The 13,467-nt window shown below is 49.9% G+C and overlaps 2 protein-coding genes across 4 annotated transcripts; both read left to right on the forward strand.

Annotated features, from left to right (window-relative positions):
- The first annotated feature begins 1,821 nt into the window (after window positions 1-1,821).
- Window positions 1,822-4,530, forward strand: LOC110585494 (mast cell protease 1A-like). The gene is given in 6 exon segments (XM_021695688.1): window positions 1,822-1,915; window positions 3,032-3,173; window positions 3,404-3,465; window positions 3,468-3,538; window positions 3,734-3,994; window positions 4,369-4,530. Coding segments are annotated over 6 exon segments (753 nt in total). The 5' UTR covers window positions 1,822-1,860.
- Window positions 4,531-6,050: 1,520 nt separating this feature from the next.
- LOC110585278 (granzyme H-like) lies at window positions 6,051-9,085 on the forward strand. Of its 3 annotated transcripts, none has more exons than XM_021695495.1 (5): window positions 6,051-6,105; window positions 7,234-7,381; window positions 7,900-8,035; window positions 8,241-8,498; window positions 8,942-9,085. In XM_021695495.1, the coding sequence occupies exons 1-5, from the start codon at window positions 6,051-6,053 to the stop codon at window positions 9,083-9,085; spliced, it is 741 nt and encodes a 246-aa protein (XP_021551170.1). The 3 variants fall into 3 exon arrangements, with proteins under 3 accessions (XP_021551170.1, XP_021551171.1, XP_021551172.1); XM_021695496.1 differs by having other exon boundaries at window positions 8,241-8,306; XM_021695497.1 differs by lacking the exon at window positions 8,241-8,498.
- Window positions 9,086-13,467: the final 4,382 nt, after the last annotated feature.

The raw sequence follows: 13,467 nt of genomic DNA on the forward strand, positions 1-13,467 counted from the left end.
ATAGCCTCGTCCATGGAGAATGCTGTTTAACTTTTAAAGGCAGTCCCTTCACGCCAATGTCCACCTCACCCTCCTCAACCTGCTCTGATAAATTGCACCGACTGCCCACTCAGTGGAGGTCCCTGTCTCCCTACTTGAGCTCTGATACCAACTACCAGGCCAGTCCCTTATATGAACATCCTCCTCACATCGCTTGGGTGTCCACGTCCTGAGCTAGGCTGCCCTCCTCATCTCACATTTATTCTGCCATCCCAAGCTGGGCTGCCCAGGCCTGGGCATCCAAGCCCATGTGGGATAAGGAGAGTGTCCACATAGGAAGCCTGGTGTGGGCAACTTCCTCACCTCACACAGGCTTGGATGCCATGCTCTGGCTTACTGTGGCTCCCCACCCTGCCAAAGTTGCTATTGGCTTCATTGCTTCTTAAAGACAATTGGGATCAAGATGTTTAGAAGTGACAATATTTTTGATTCCATGACTCCCCTCTTTATCCATTATGAGGAGATGATCAGAATAACTTGTTTAGCAAATGGTCCAGGGATATGAGAAATACAGTTCTCCAGACAGTGGTGTTGAGGCTACAGTTCTAGCTCCCCGGCATCCATTCCCACTTCACATGGTATCAGTAGCTCATTAAAGAGAGTAACATTTTAGAGAAAGCCAAACCTCTTCCATTCTCAATACATTTGGTTTGGACAGAGCAGACCCCAACATATCCACAGGCTATGACCTCAGCTTAAATCAATCACTGGTTTCAAGTCCTCTGACCAACTCTACCTGCACCTAAAGCAGTATGGCAGATTGTCCTCTGCTATGGTTGTCATTGTATGTCTCCTATCCCACAGGCTCTTCCTACATGACTGAAACACTCCTCCCACTCAGAAGTGGTGTCTATGCCCCTTCCTTTTTAATCTGGGTGGAGGCTTTTGATTGCTCCAAGCAGTGGAATATGGTAGAATGCAATGCCATATGACTTCAAAGTCTAGGTAATAAAAAGAACACAGCTTCTGCCTGGCTCTATGTTGGGGAGTTGCTCACTCTGGGGAAGCCAACCATCATGTTGCAAGAAAGACTGAACAATCCCATGCAGAGACTACATGAGAGGACCTCATAGAGAGGAACTGACGGGCCCAGAAGACAACCAACACCAACCACTGGGCATGGGTGAGTGAGACTTCAGGTGATTCCAGTCTCCAGGCTTCAAGCCTCCCCTGACACCAAGGGAAGCAGAGGAGAGCTAACCACACTAAACCCTGACAACTTGCAGATTCATGGGAAAGATAAAGAGTGGTGATGGTGGTGTCATTGTTGTTGTTTTAAACTGTGCAATTCTTCAGTAAGTGGAGCAAGCCCTCTTCAACATTATTCCCACACCATTCATTCAGTCCATCCCTCTATCTGTGGCCCTCACCATCCTTATCAGATCACTAATGATTTTGACTCCTCCACCAAAAGCAAGGGATCTCACCTCCAGTACCCCTGAGTTTCAACAAAAGGGGGCTCAATGAAGGATCATCCTGATAGTCTAAAGAGAGCTAAGGAAAAGAAAACGTTTTTGGATGTATCATCAAGAGGCTCAGGTTTCTGCAGCCCAGAGCCCTGCTACTCATGGATGCGATGTCTTTAACCATCCCACCCATAGCCTGTGGTTCCTGTTCTCAGCTCGTGTGGTCAAGAGCTACCAGTGCTGATGTGGTGACTGATAAGTTATTTCACTCAGGCCAGGATTTGATCAGGCAGTGGTAGGAGGCACTCAGAGGGAGCCTTATGCGATAAAGACTACAAAACCGGAGAGGAACGTGGGGGTTAGAAGACTTGGAGGAAGTCCTGGCAACTCCAACCTGGGCAGCCTTCCTGGGGCCATGCAGCTGCTCCTGCTCCTGGTGGCCTTTCTTCTGGCCCCCGAGATTGAGACAGGTGAGTGACTGCCCCCCCCCAACAGAGGCCCAGCCCCATCCCACTGTGGCACAGCCCTGCTCAGGTGCTACACTCAGGCACACCCTGGCCCTGCTGAGTTTTGATCCCACATCAGATTTGCCAACCTCGCTCAAAGATGGGCAAATCTGAAGCAGGATAAACACTCAGCATGAATGGCAGCGCAGAAGAAGGCTGTTACCCAGGGGGAGCCGTAGGTCCTATCCCTTCCCCAGGTCCTACCCTTGTTGTCTGGAAATTGGATTCTTATACAAAGGCATCTAGAAGAATGTTGGAGGGTGGGAATGAGAAACAATTAATCCCCCAGGAATTGGCAGTTTGGAGAAAAGGGCTGGCTTCTGCAGTCAAAGCAAGGCCCACTAAATTTCTAACTCAATGTCTTAAGATCTATCCTCAATCTCCACCCAGTTCTTCAAGCTTTGTCATTCTTACGCTGCCGAAGAAAGAAGCCAAGGACCCAGTTGGTCCCAGAGTTGGTGGCATCCTGGTCCCTTTAATACTTATGTTTGGTAATTTTTCAGCCACAATGGGCACAATGGCTTTGGCAGGCCCCATATTCCCTGGTACTTAGAACCGCAACCAATGCTCATTCAGAAGCTAATTGGGAGCCATTTCTTCATGCAACTAAGACATTTACTGGGCACCTAGTATGTGTCAGGCTCTAGCGAAGGTCAAACACAACCACAACACAAACATGAGCATTTTGAGCTCATGTTCCAAACATTACAAATAAGGAGCAGCTCAGTAAGGTCTAGAAAACAAGAGGGGAGAAAGAACCCAGATACTATCGGGGAAAGGATTTTCCAGGATCTGTGGGGACTTCACTGCTTGTTTCAAACGTAAATTCCATTTGCCACCATATGTGTCCACTGCAGGAATTAAGGAACAAGGACTGTTCTCTCTGTTAGAGGTAGAATCTGAGTCTTGTGGGTCATTTGGCAAGTCAGGAATGCTGTCTGAGGAACCCGTCTTGGTTGCTACTGGTTACTGCTCTCTGCCACCCCAACTCCTTCCCTCCTGCTTCAGTTTATCCCCATTTCCCCTTCTCCAGCCTTTGGCTCCATGAGCACAGCAGTCAGGGTAAACTGTTTCTTTCAGGGAAAATAATCGGGGGCCACGAAACCAAGCCTCATTCTCGTCCCTTCATGGCATTTCTCCGGATCCAGAATCCAAATAAAACCTGTGCAGGTTTCCTTGCACGTGAGGACTTTGTGCTAACTGCAGCTCACTGCAAAGGAAGGTGAGAAGCAGCACCTGCAACTCCACCCTTCTGTTAACTCCACATGGGGATCCCTCTTCCAAGAACTGTCACCCAGCCTGGCTGCCAAGAAGCAGAGGGTACAGAGCTTGGCCCCATCCCCTAGAATTCCTCTCCAGCCCAGTCCTGCCCTGACCTGAGCTGTCCCGTTTCGTCCATGGCTTTTGGACTGTATGTCTTGTGACCGCACTTCCCACTCACTCTCTGTGCAGCTCCATCAACGTCATCCTGAGGGCCCACAACATCAAGAAGCAGGAGAGGACCCAGCAGGTCATTCTGTGAGAAAAGCCATCCACCACCCAGACTATAATCCTAAATACGTCTTCAACGACATCATGTTACTGCAGGTAGGGCCCTCGGTCCGCTGGTTCTTGCACACTTTATTCCTGGGGATTTTGCATCCCCCGTGGCCTCATTCCTGTCCCTCCTTCCCACTATGACATTTTCACTTATCCCGGGGCTATGAGGAGGGCAACCCCATGACTGTCGCTAGAGTCTTTGTGAGCCATCGATAGATTAGAACTCCTTTCCTCTGCATTCAGCTGGAAAAGAAGGCCCACCTGACTGCCCCTGTGAGCCCCCTCAGACTGCCCAAGAGGAGTGCACAGGTGTGGCCAGGAACGCTGTGCAGTGTGGCCGGCTGCGGGCTCCTCAGCGTGAACAGCACCTCTGGGGCAGGGAAACTGCGTGAGGTAGAGCTTGAAGTCCAAAGGGACAAGCAATGCATCTCATGCTATAAAAACCTCTACGACAGCACAACCCAGATGTGTGTGGGGAACCCAAAAAAGAAGTCTTCTTTTAAGGTGAGATCCCCAGCATTGTCCATGCCCAGCCCTGGGACAGCCAAGCTTTGAGAAGAAGGGACAGTGAGAACTAGCCGTATTTCTATGCCCTCAGCCTTTCTATCCAATCCAGTCTCTGGTCCTGTCTCCCTGGCGGGGGCGGGGGCAGGGAGGGACTGTCCCATAGCTACTTATGGGCAGAGGCTTTCTGAGGGAGAAAAGGGAGGGGATTATCGGGGCCAGGCTGGAGCTCAAGGACCAAGGAAGGCCACAAGGCCTACCCTGGCCTTGATCTCACCCACAGCCCCCTAACAGAGACCATCGACCCCCAGGGGCGGCAGGGAGGACAGGACTGAGAGAAAGCCCAACTCAGTCCTTCCTCCCTCTGCCCACAGGGAGGCCCCAGGGGCCCCCTTGTGTGTAACAATGTGGCCCAGGGCATTGTCTCCTTTGGAAAAGCAGAGGGGAAACCTCCACGTGTCTACACCAGGATCTCAAGCTTTTTGTGCTGGATAGAAAGAATAATGAGATGCTTCAACCTGCAGGGACCAGACTGAGATGTCCCCCAGGATCAATCTGTCCATCTTTTCTGGGGCAGAGGCCAGAACTGCACTGGGAAAGGGGATGGAGAGGAGGCTGCCAGGGCTTAATAAACTTCCATCTCTTGAGTGGAAATTAGATTCCTCCTTTATTCACCAAAACATTTGTTAGTTACCTACTGCGTGTCCAGCCACCATCTGTTCACATTTCTCTAGAATAAAAAGTCATGTTGCTTTGATACCCAGCTCCTTCCAAATACACCTCCCAGCAGCACCTCCCCCTGACAGGCTGAATGTAAGCTCCATCAGGAAAAGGGAGACACTGCCCCAAGAAAAATGACCTTCTCCTAGAGGACCCTCTTATCTCATCCATACTGCCCTCCTACCTCATCCCACACCTACACCCCCAACCCATCCTATCCCAATACAACAACATAAAGGAATCCACATTTGGAAGGAGAACCACCTAAGAAACTCTGGGATAGGGGGCCACTTCATCTTAATAGAAATAAGTGGGAAGATTCTGCAGCACTCCCTTCCCAAACCAGAGTGGCAGCTTGGGAGCCTCAGAGTTTCGGGAGGGCCTTTCGGTACTCCCAGGCCTAGCCCAAGTGCTGGTCACAGCCTTGCCGTGGTCCCAGAGCCCAGCACTGCCTCTGGTGTCCCGATGCCCATCTTCCCGCAGCCCCAGATGACATTGAGGGTGCTCTTCCATCTTGGTCTGATCCAGCCTCTTCCCGCCTCACACCATTTCCATGTGTGTATGTGTGTGTGTGCGTGCACATGTGTGTGTGTGCATGTGTGTGTGTATGTGTGTGTGTCTCCAAAGGAAACTCATTACAATAAAAATTTGTGTTTCAAAGGTATCCTATGGTTTCAAAGGTGTCCTATAGCCTATAGTTTATTTAGTAAATTTTTTCTTCCATTTTCAACAATCTCTAAGTCTCTTATATAAGAATGTATTCAGAAAAAGTAATCTCATCTTTAAAACATCCACCTTAGAGAAGGCAGGCTGAACAGAAAAAGTGGTTTGCCGAATGTCTGCCACTGATGAGTGTGCTTCGACTGTGGGAAAATGTACACTCACAACAGATTCTTTGTCTGCTCCAGACGACCATTGGCATCTCAAGGGCAGGAGCTGTGTGTCTCACATCCCTGGACCTAGCTAGCTCAATAATTATTCATGATTTCCTCTGAATGGAAAAAGAGCCAAGAGCCGAGAAATGAAGACATTCTTGAGTCAGTCACTGAGGGGCTTCTGAGGTAGCAGCCCTTCTGCTGGTGGGAGCCACAGCCTTCACTTTCTTGTTCTTTCTTCTTGCTTTCCCCTTATGACTCAGCAGTGGGAGTGCAAGTGTGATAGCTGAAGCCAGAGAACTTCAACAAACCACCTTAAATGATGACACCCAGCCGTAGAGGGGCAGAGGTCGAAGAGGCCTAGAAGATCAGTGAGCTACCCTTCTATCACTCCCCTCAGGGCTCTGTATCTGGAAGGAAGGACAACCGACAGCTCTGACCTGAGCAGACCTTCAGGGAAGATGCAGCCACTCCTGCTTTTGTTGGCCCTTCTTCTGCCCCTTGGGGCTGGTACAGGTGAGTGACCATCCCCATTCCAGAGACCTGGGCCCAACCCCCAAAACCCCTTGTACTCTTGACCCTTCTGCCCATCACAGTCAAGGATCGTCCTCAATTGGAGCCCAGGAACTTTTTGAACCCCAGCTCCTACCCCAAACCCAGACTAACAGGTCTGATGCTAGACAGACGCTCAACAAAGATGGCCGGCAGGAAGGGCGCTCGCTAAGAGGGTTAGTACGGGTTAGCCTCCCTCTTATCACTTGGAAAGTGAGTTGTTTGGAGAAAGGCATTTGGCAGAAGATATGAAGCTACAAAAGACAGGTAATTAAAAGCCCTCACTCCAACCCAGGAATGGTAAGCTCAGGCAAACCGGCTGCAGTAGTGGGAGGTGTCACTGGCCCCAGCTTGCAGAGCCAGTTAAATTTCTCAGCACTCTCCACCCACTCACTCCTGCCTGGGAGAGGAGGCCGGGGTGCAGTTGATCTCAGCAGCAGCTAGATGACTGCACCCAAAGCTCTGCCCCAGGCCTGGGCAGCCCGTTGTCAGCACCACCTCCCCCTGCCTGCCCCAGGCCCTTGGCTGCTCCACTGTCTTTGGCAGTGCCCTCCCCGCTTCCTGTGGCCTTGCATCCCACCAGCACTATCTCCACCCAGCCTCAGCCAAAAGCTCATCAAAGGCCATTCCTTTGTGCAACCTAAAAATGTCTACTGAGACCATGTGCTATCCCCTAGGACATGAGGATTTTAGAAAATCCAACTCCATAAATTCGTAGATAGTTTATTAGAAAATGGCACCCATCAGGATGCGAGCAGAGGCTCAGAGGGGCCCGGGAGATTCACTGAGAATCAAGGCATCAGGGGAGTCCTGTCCATGATCTTCTGGGACTCCATCGTCTTGAAGATAAATCTTATCTCCTCCATACGTGTGCCTGAAGTGGGATGTGGAGAACAAGGACTGCCCCCTTGTCAGGGGGTTTCTGAGGCTCAAGGTTTAAGAAAGGTCATCCTGCTACAAGAACCTGGGAGGACTGCCCACCCTGGGGTCCGCAGGGCACTGTAGACCCCGCCCTTGATCACCACCTTCCTAAGCCTTCCCTCCTGACCCCAGCCACCCCCAGACACCCCATCTTCCAGCCTTTTCTTTCAGAGGAGATCATCGGGGGCCATGAGGCCAAGCCCCACTCCCGGCCCTACATGGCATTTGTTCAGTTTCTGGATAAGAGCAAGAAGAAGAGGTGTGGCGGTGTCCTGGTGCACAAGTACTTTGTTCTGACGGCTGCTCACTGCTGGGGAAGGTGAGGGGCAGCATCCAGCCTACACATCTGAAACCCCTACAGGGACCCCTGTCCTCTCCCCAGGGGCTGCAGCCCAGGGAAGCACCCGGGGCTCCTGATAACTCAAGCCTATGAGAGCTCATCCAAGAAGCCAGCCGAGAGCATGGCTGGGGCAATGAAAGGCTGAGAAGTAGGACAGGTAAGCTTTGGGGTCAGAGGGTCTGATGTGAGAATAAGTGGCACAGTTGAGAAGAGAGGGAGCACACCAGGCAAATAAAGCAACCGTGGAGGATGGAAGCATGCATTAGAGCCAAAATGCAAACTCGAGTAATTTCATGATAATGCCTGAAGGCAAAAGAAAGCTCACAGAAGCCCTACCTTCAGTGTTATTGAAAAAAAGAGGATCTAGGACCCATCTGTCATCTCGGTTTCCCCCTCGGCTCCAGTCCTGCCTTGCCCTGGCTGCCATGTGCCCTTCACAGCCGCTGGCTGTATCCTGTGACTTCGCACCCCCACACACCACTCTGGTCTCTGTGCAGCTCCATCAGGGTCATCCTGGGGGCCCACAACATCGAGGAACAGGAGAGGACCCAGCAGGTCATCCCCGTGAAAACAGCCATCCCCCACCCAGACTATAATCCAAAGAACTACTCCAACGACATCATGTTACTGCAGGTAAGGAAACCTCCCTGCTGCCCTTGCTCTCCTGGGTCCATACTGTTTCCTCCTCCCACTGGGACCTGTCCCCTCCCTCCTTCCCACCCTGGCCGCCTGACCAGTCCCCGTGGCTCAGGGCAGAGAGAAGACGGTGCAGCCTCATCGGGGTGTCCAGGCCCAGAGGCCACTGGCTGAGCTGGACTCTCTTGCCTCTTTCCATCAGCTGGAGAGAGAGGCCAAGCAGACTGCAGCGGTGAGGCCCCTCCACCTGCCCACCGGCAAGACCCGGGTGCGGCCAGGACAGGTGTGCAGTGTGGCCGGCTGGGGGCGGGTCTCAATGAGCTCTTTAGCAACCACTCTGCAGGAGGCGTCGCTGGAAGTACAGAAGGATAGGGAGTGTGAATTCCTCTTCCGTGCCTATTACAGCAGGGCCACCCAGATTTGTGTAGGAGACCCGAAGAAGATGAAGATCGGCTTCAAGGTCAGGCTTCCAGCATCTACCTAGACAGGCCCCAGGAGAGAGGAACTTGGGGCGGTCCAGGGTGTGGGAGTGGCCATATCTTCTTGCCTCAGCCTGAGAGCTTGGGCAGCTGGGTTCACAAATCCAGTCTTCAGTTTTTCCCCAAATGGGTCGGGATGGAGGGGAGGAAGGATCTGTCATCCCAAGCAGCATCCCTCCCACCCGCCCCCCCTCCACCACCACCCCCGAGGTTCCCTGAGGATTGGAGAGAAAGGTTTGGCCTGGGCAGAGCTGGAGAGAACAGTCAGTGCCAGGCTGGAGCCCAGGGACTGAGAGAGGGGACAAGGCCTGCCCTGGGTCCAATCTCCCATGCAGCCCCCTAACACAGACCACCCATCCCCAGTGCAGCGGAGAGGGCAGGACCACCGGGAGGCCAGCTCAGTCCTTCCTCTCTCTGCCCACAGGGAGACTCCGGAGGCCCCCTCGTGTGTAACAACGTGGTCCAGGGGATTTTCTCCTATGGAAAACCAGATGGGACCCCTCCAGGGGTCTTCATGAAGGTCTCCCACTTCCTGCCCTGGATAAAGAGAACAATGAAGCGCCTCTAACAACAGGCATGAGACTGACCTCCCTCTGTGCTTGGCCATCTTTTCTGGGGCAGAGGCAAGAATCCCTTGGGGCTGGGGGGTGGAGGGTAGGGATGGCAGGGCCATAATAAATGGATCTCTGGAGTGAATATGACTGAGGTCTTATTTATTCACTGAACCACTTCCGGTATGAAGCAACACTGCCCCAGGCAGTCTTCTGCTGCCAACTCCGGGCTTTGCTGCCTCCTTTCTCCCCCAGCCCTCTGCCCTCCCTAACCCCTATGCTGCCTAGCTTCTCATCAATTTCTCAGTTACACCTCCTTGGTGCTTAGCCCTCTGCAAAGGTTCAGCCTAAACTCTATTATAGAAGGACAATCCTCTCTCCCCAAAAAGTATCCCCTCTGGGCCTTAGAAATTTCTTCTCTAAGCCAACCACCATCACCAACCCAACAATTTGGTCAGTAAAAAGGGGGTAACTCTAGGGACCCAAGAGGCCAGGGGGCCATGTCACGGGCACTCAGTTTCCTGCTTCCAGGGCCTCTCTCTCTGCCGCGGGGGACAGCCTGGCCTGGCCTCAGGACCCCAACTCCCCCTGCTGGCAACCTGGGTTACGGCAGCTTTGTGAGCCAGAGGGCTCTGGGCAGCCGACCATCCTGGATCAAATGTTAATCTCTCTCCCCAGGTACATGACTGGCTCTGTCCCTGCCATTGGGAAACTTAATGAGAAATGTCTCCTAAATGCCCCTTCCACCTCCTTCCACCAAGCAGTTCAGGTTTGGCACAAATGGATCTGTATTTAGAATCCACGAGAAAGCCTGTCTTGAAAATAATTAAAATCCCTGAATTATATCTGTATCGCACATTATAGTTTCACATGCATGACTTTGGTTCCAAAAGGGCAATGTGAAATTGGAAGAAAGTTGGAGACCCACAGGTCCTGAGATGTCCAAATCTATGCACGGTAGAGGCCACGTCCTGAGGTGAGGAGGGGGGGGGGGGTAGGAGGGAGCGGCAGCCTTATTTTTATTTCACAGGTAAAAGGCATGAACTGCAGTCCGCAAACCCATGAAATGCCACATTTCAGGTGCAAGATAGTTCATTGTGACCAGATAACCTTATTTGAGGTTATTGTATCCTTTTTTTAAAATATTTATTTATTTTAGAGAGAAAGCGCATGCACCTGTGTGAGCGGAGTGGGGAGGCAGGGGTACAGAGAGAGAGGGATAGAAACTCAAGCAGACTCCCTGCTGAGCTTGGAGCCTGACCCTGAGATCATGACCTGAGCCGAAATCAAGAGTTTGGATGCTTAACTGACTGAGCCCCCCAGGCGCCCCAGGGTCCTATATCCTTCAAACAACACCACTAGTGAGTTGGACATGACAGAACACAGTAAATTCACAATAGCTGGACAACTGGATAAACACTGAATCAAGTGGGACCACCATCAAAAAGAGGAAGAATTTCACTGAAAAGAATAACAAATAAATCACATGGATGTGAAAAAGCAAAATCCAGCACATTGAAGAATAAGGTGAAAAGCACATAAAAGCCAATTTTTCGCATACGACTGCGCCTCCATCCATCTGCCAAGCCTTCCCTGGTGCTCAGAGCACTAGCAATGACACAGGTGAGAAAAATTTACAAAAATGATAATACCGAGATTCTGTATGGACATGGAGAGATGGCATTTTCGCACCTCGTATACAAAGGTTCTAAAAAAACGCAAGAGAAGAACAAAGGAGTCCTTGACCTACCCATCAACCACACTGAGAAACCTGGGCAAGGTCATTACTTATAGATTTGTCACACAAGTCAAATCTTAGAAACAACACCAGTGTCCAGGACAAATGTGGGGATTCTTTTTTTAAAAATTATGTACTACTAAACGCTGTGGAAACTTTTAAGTTATGAAACAGAATTACATTTTGCCCCATGGAAGAATGCTCCCAGGTATACCTAAGTCAGAAGCCTGTGAGAGCAGAGTATGCTAGTCTAAAAAAAAAAAAAAAAATCAAATTTTTACTTACACATATATTTTACTTTTAGGCTTTTCTTATTCTTCCTATATATCCACTTTCCTAATTTTTCTTCAACTTTATGTATTATTTAAATAACTTAAAAGCCTGTTTATTAAATATGAACGAGATTTTAAAACAATATTCATTAACAGATATTTAATTAATTCATTAACAGATATTCACTAACAGAGGGAGATTTTTTTTTTAAGATTTACTTATTTATTTGAGAGATAGAGAGAGCAGGAGCAGGGAGGAGGGGTAAAGGGAGAGGGAGAAGGAGGCTCCCTGCTGAGCAGGGAGCCCGATGTGGGACTCAATCCCAGGACCCTGGGATTGAGTCCCACATCTGGCTCTCTGCCCAACGGGGCATCTGCTTCTCCCTCTGAACCTCCTCCCTCTCATGCTCTCTCTCTCACGCTCTCTCTCTCTCAAATACCAGAAAAAAGGTAGGCTTAAGTAAGTCGGTACATGTGTTAGTTAAGATAACCCTAACTAACTCTGAAAAACAAACTGAGGGTTCTAGAGGGGAGGGGGGTGGGGGGATGGGTTAGCCTGGTGATGGGTATTGAGGAGGGCACATTCTGCATGGAGCACTGGGTGTTATGCACAGACAATGAATCATGGAACACTTCATCTAAAACTAATGATGTCATGTATGGGGATTAACATAAGAATAAAAAAAAAAGATAACCCTAACTATTCTACCACATAAACTGCAGCAGTTCAGTGACTAATACAACAGAAACCTATTTCTTGCTCACAAACAGTCCAAAATGAATGCTCCTGGTGAGTAGTGCCCGTTTTACTCTCGAGTGTCCCAGCTGGGACAATAAATTGCATGTGTGCCCATGATTAAGGAGCCCAGACTCAGGCTCCTAAAGATGGCTTCCAAGCGCCCTGTGTTCATCTGGGTCAAACCCAGGTAGGAGAAGAACCTGGATGGTCAGGCACAGGAGCACATGATAGGCCGGGTCTGGAAGGTACCCACAGACTCTCCACTCACATCCCATTTGCTACAACAGTCCCATTGTCACACCTAACGTCAAGTAAGGCTGCACAACAGCGTGCACAGTCCTCTGGAAGAAAGGGAAATTGTTTTGCTAGACCACTAGCTCACCTCTACCACAATTCCTTATAGTGTTTGCTGTTCAAACGGATTGCGGGCCCTAAATTTTGTTCTACCTGTAAAACTAATACATAGCCATTATAGAAAAAATTGGCTAATATAAAAGGGAAAATAAGAGTCATAAAATGATCGTTCTGGCTGTTGTTCTTTTTTTAACAGAATCAGTATCAAATTGTACACACCGTTCCACATTCTACTTTTTCCACTTAATATTAGATGATGGAGTGTGCTCCATGCTACTAAGCAGTCTTTAAAATATGATGCTGTTTAATGGCTGGATAGCATTTCACCCCGTGAATATATCAGAATTAGCATTACTGATCTCCTATTGCTGAAGAGTCGGATGGTCTGAGCATTAGGGGAAGAGAGTCTCAGGGAATATGTCCACCTAGAATTTCCTTTGTCACCTGTTCTTTCCTACCGGAGCAGAGCACAGGGCAGTTCTTGCAAAGAAAGTCTCACTCCCGGCAGACGCGCGTGTGTGGGAAGACAACAGCACAGAGAGCTGCTTCTCCCCGCACTGGCACTCCGTAAGACAAGCACAAGCTCATCAGCAGAAACTTCCCAAGGAGCTTCCACTCTGTGCTTTCAAATGTGATAGTAAGGCGGCCCTGAGAATGTCCAGAATGCCTCAGTAGTACACTGGTCTCCTACAATGCCAAGAGCAACCAGATTGGTTTCTGACCAGAGCAGCATCAAAGGGACAGAGAGGGAAGTGGTCCCGGCCTCAGCGGGCAACTGCCTGCCCAGAGGTTTTGCATTTGGGCAGTAAACGGGGCCTGGGAGGAGGTGGGAAACATCCTACTTTAATGTCCCAACATCCCAGAGGAGAAAACTATTGTAACTGACGGAAATGTAATAAAACAGTCAAAAGTAGATGTAACCAGCTATGAATCTTGTGAAATGTATCACAGTCTTCCTTGTTCCAATATCACAATTTTTATTAAAATAGAAAATAAAAACATATGTGCCCCTATTTGTTCTCCCACATTCCATTCTCTGTCCAAATGTTCCCTCTAATCCCCAACCCTGGCAAACAGACTTTTTAAAAAAAAATGTCATTGCAAAATATACACACATGAAAAGCACCCAAAACTTAAACAACGATGGCCAAATTTCAGAAACCCCCATGTGTCTTTTCCCGGTAAAAACGCCTTCTCCAGGAGCGCTTGGGTGACTCAGTCGTTAAGCCTCTGCCTTCGGCTCAGGTCATGATCCCAGGGTCCTGGGGTCGAGACCCGCATAAGCGTCTACTTTCA

Source organism: Neomonachus schauinslandi, chromosome 9 (assembly GCF_002201575.2).
Source record: "Neomonachus schauinslandi chromosome 9, ASM220157v2, whole genome shotgun sequence".
Classification (NCBI taxonomy): Eukaryota; Metazoa; Chordata; class Mammalia; order Carnivora; family Phocidae; genus Neomonachus; species Neomonachus schauinslandi.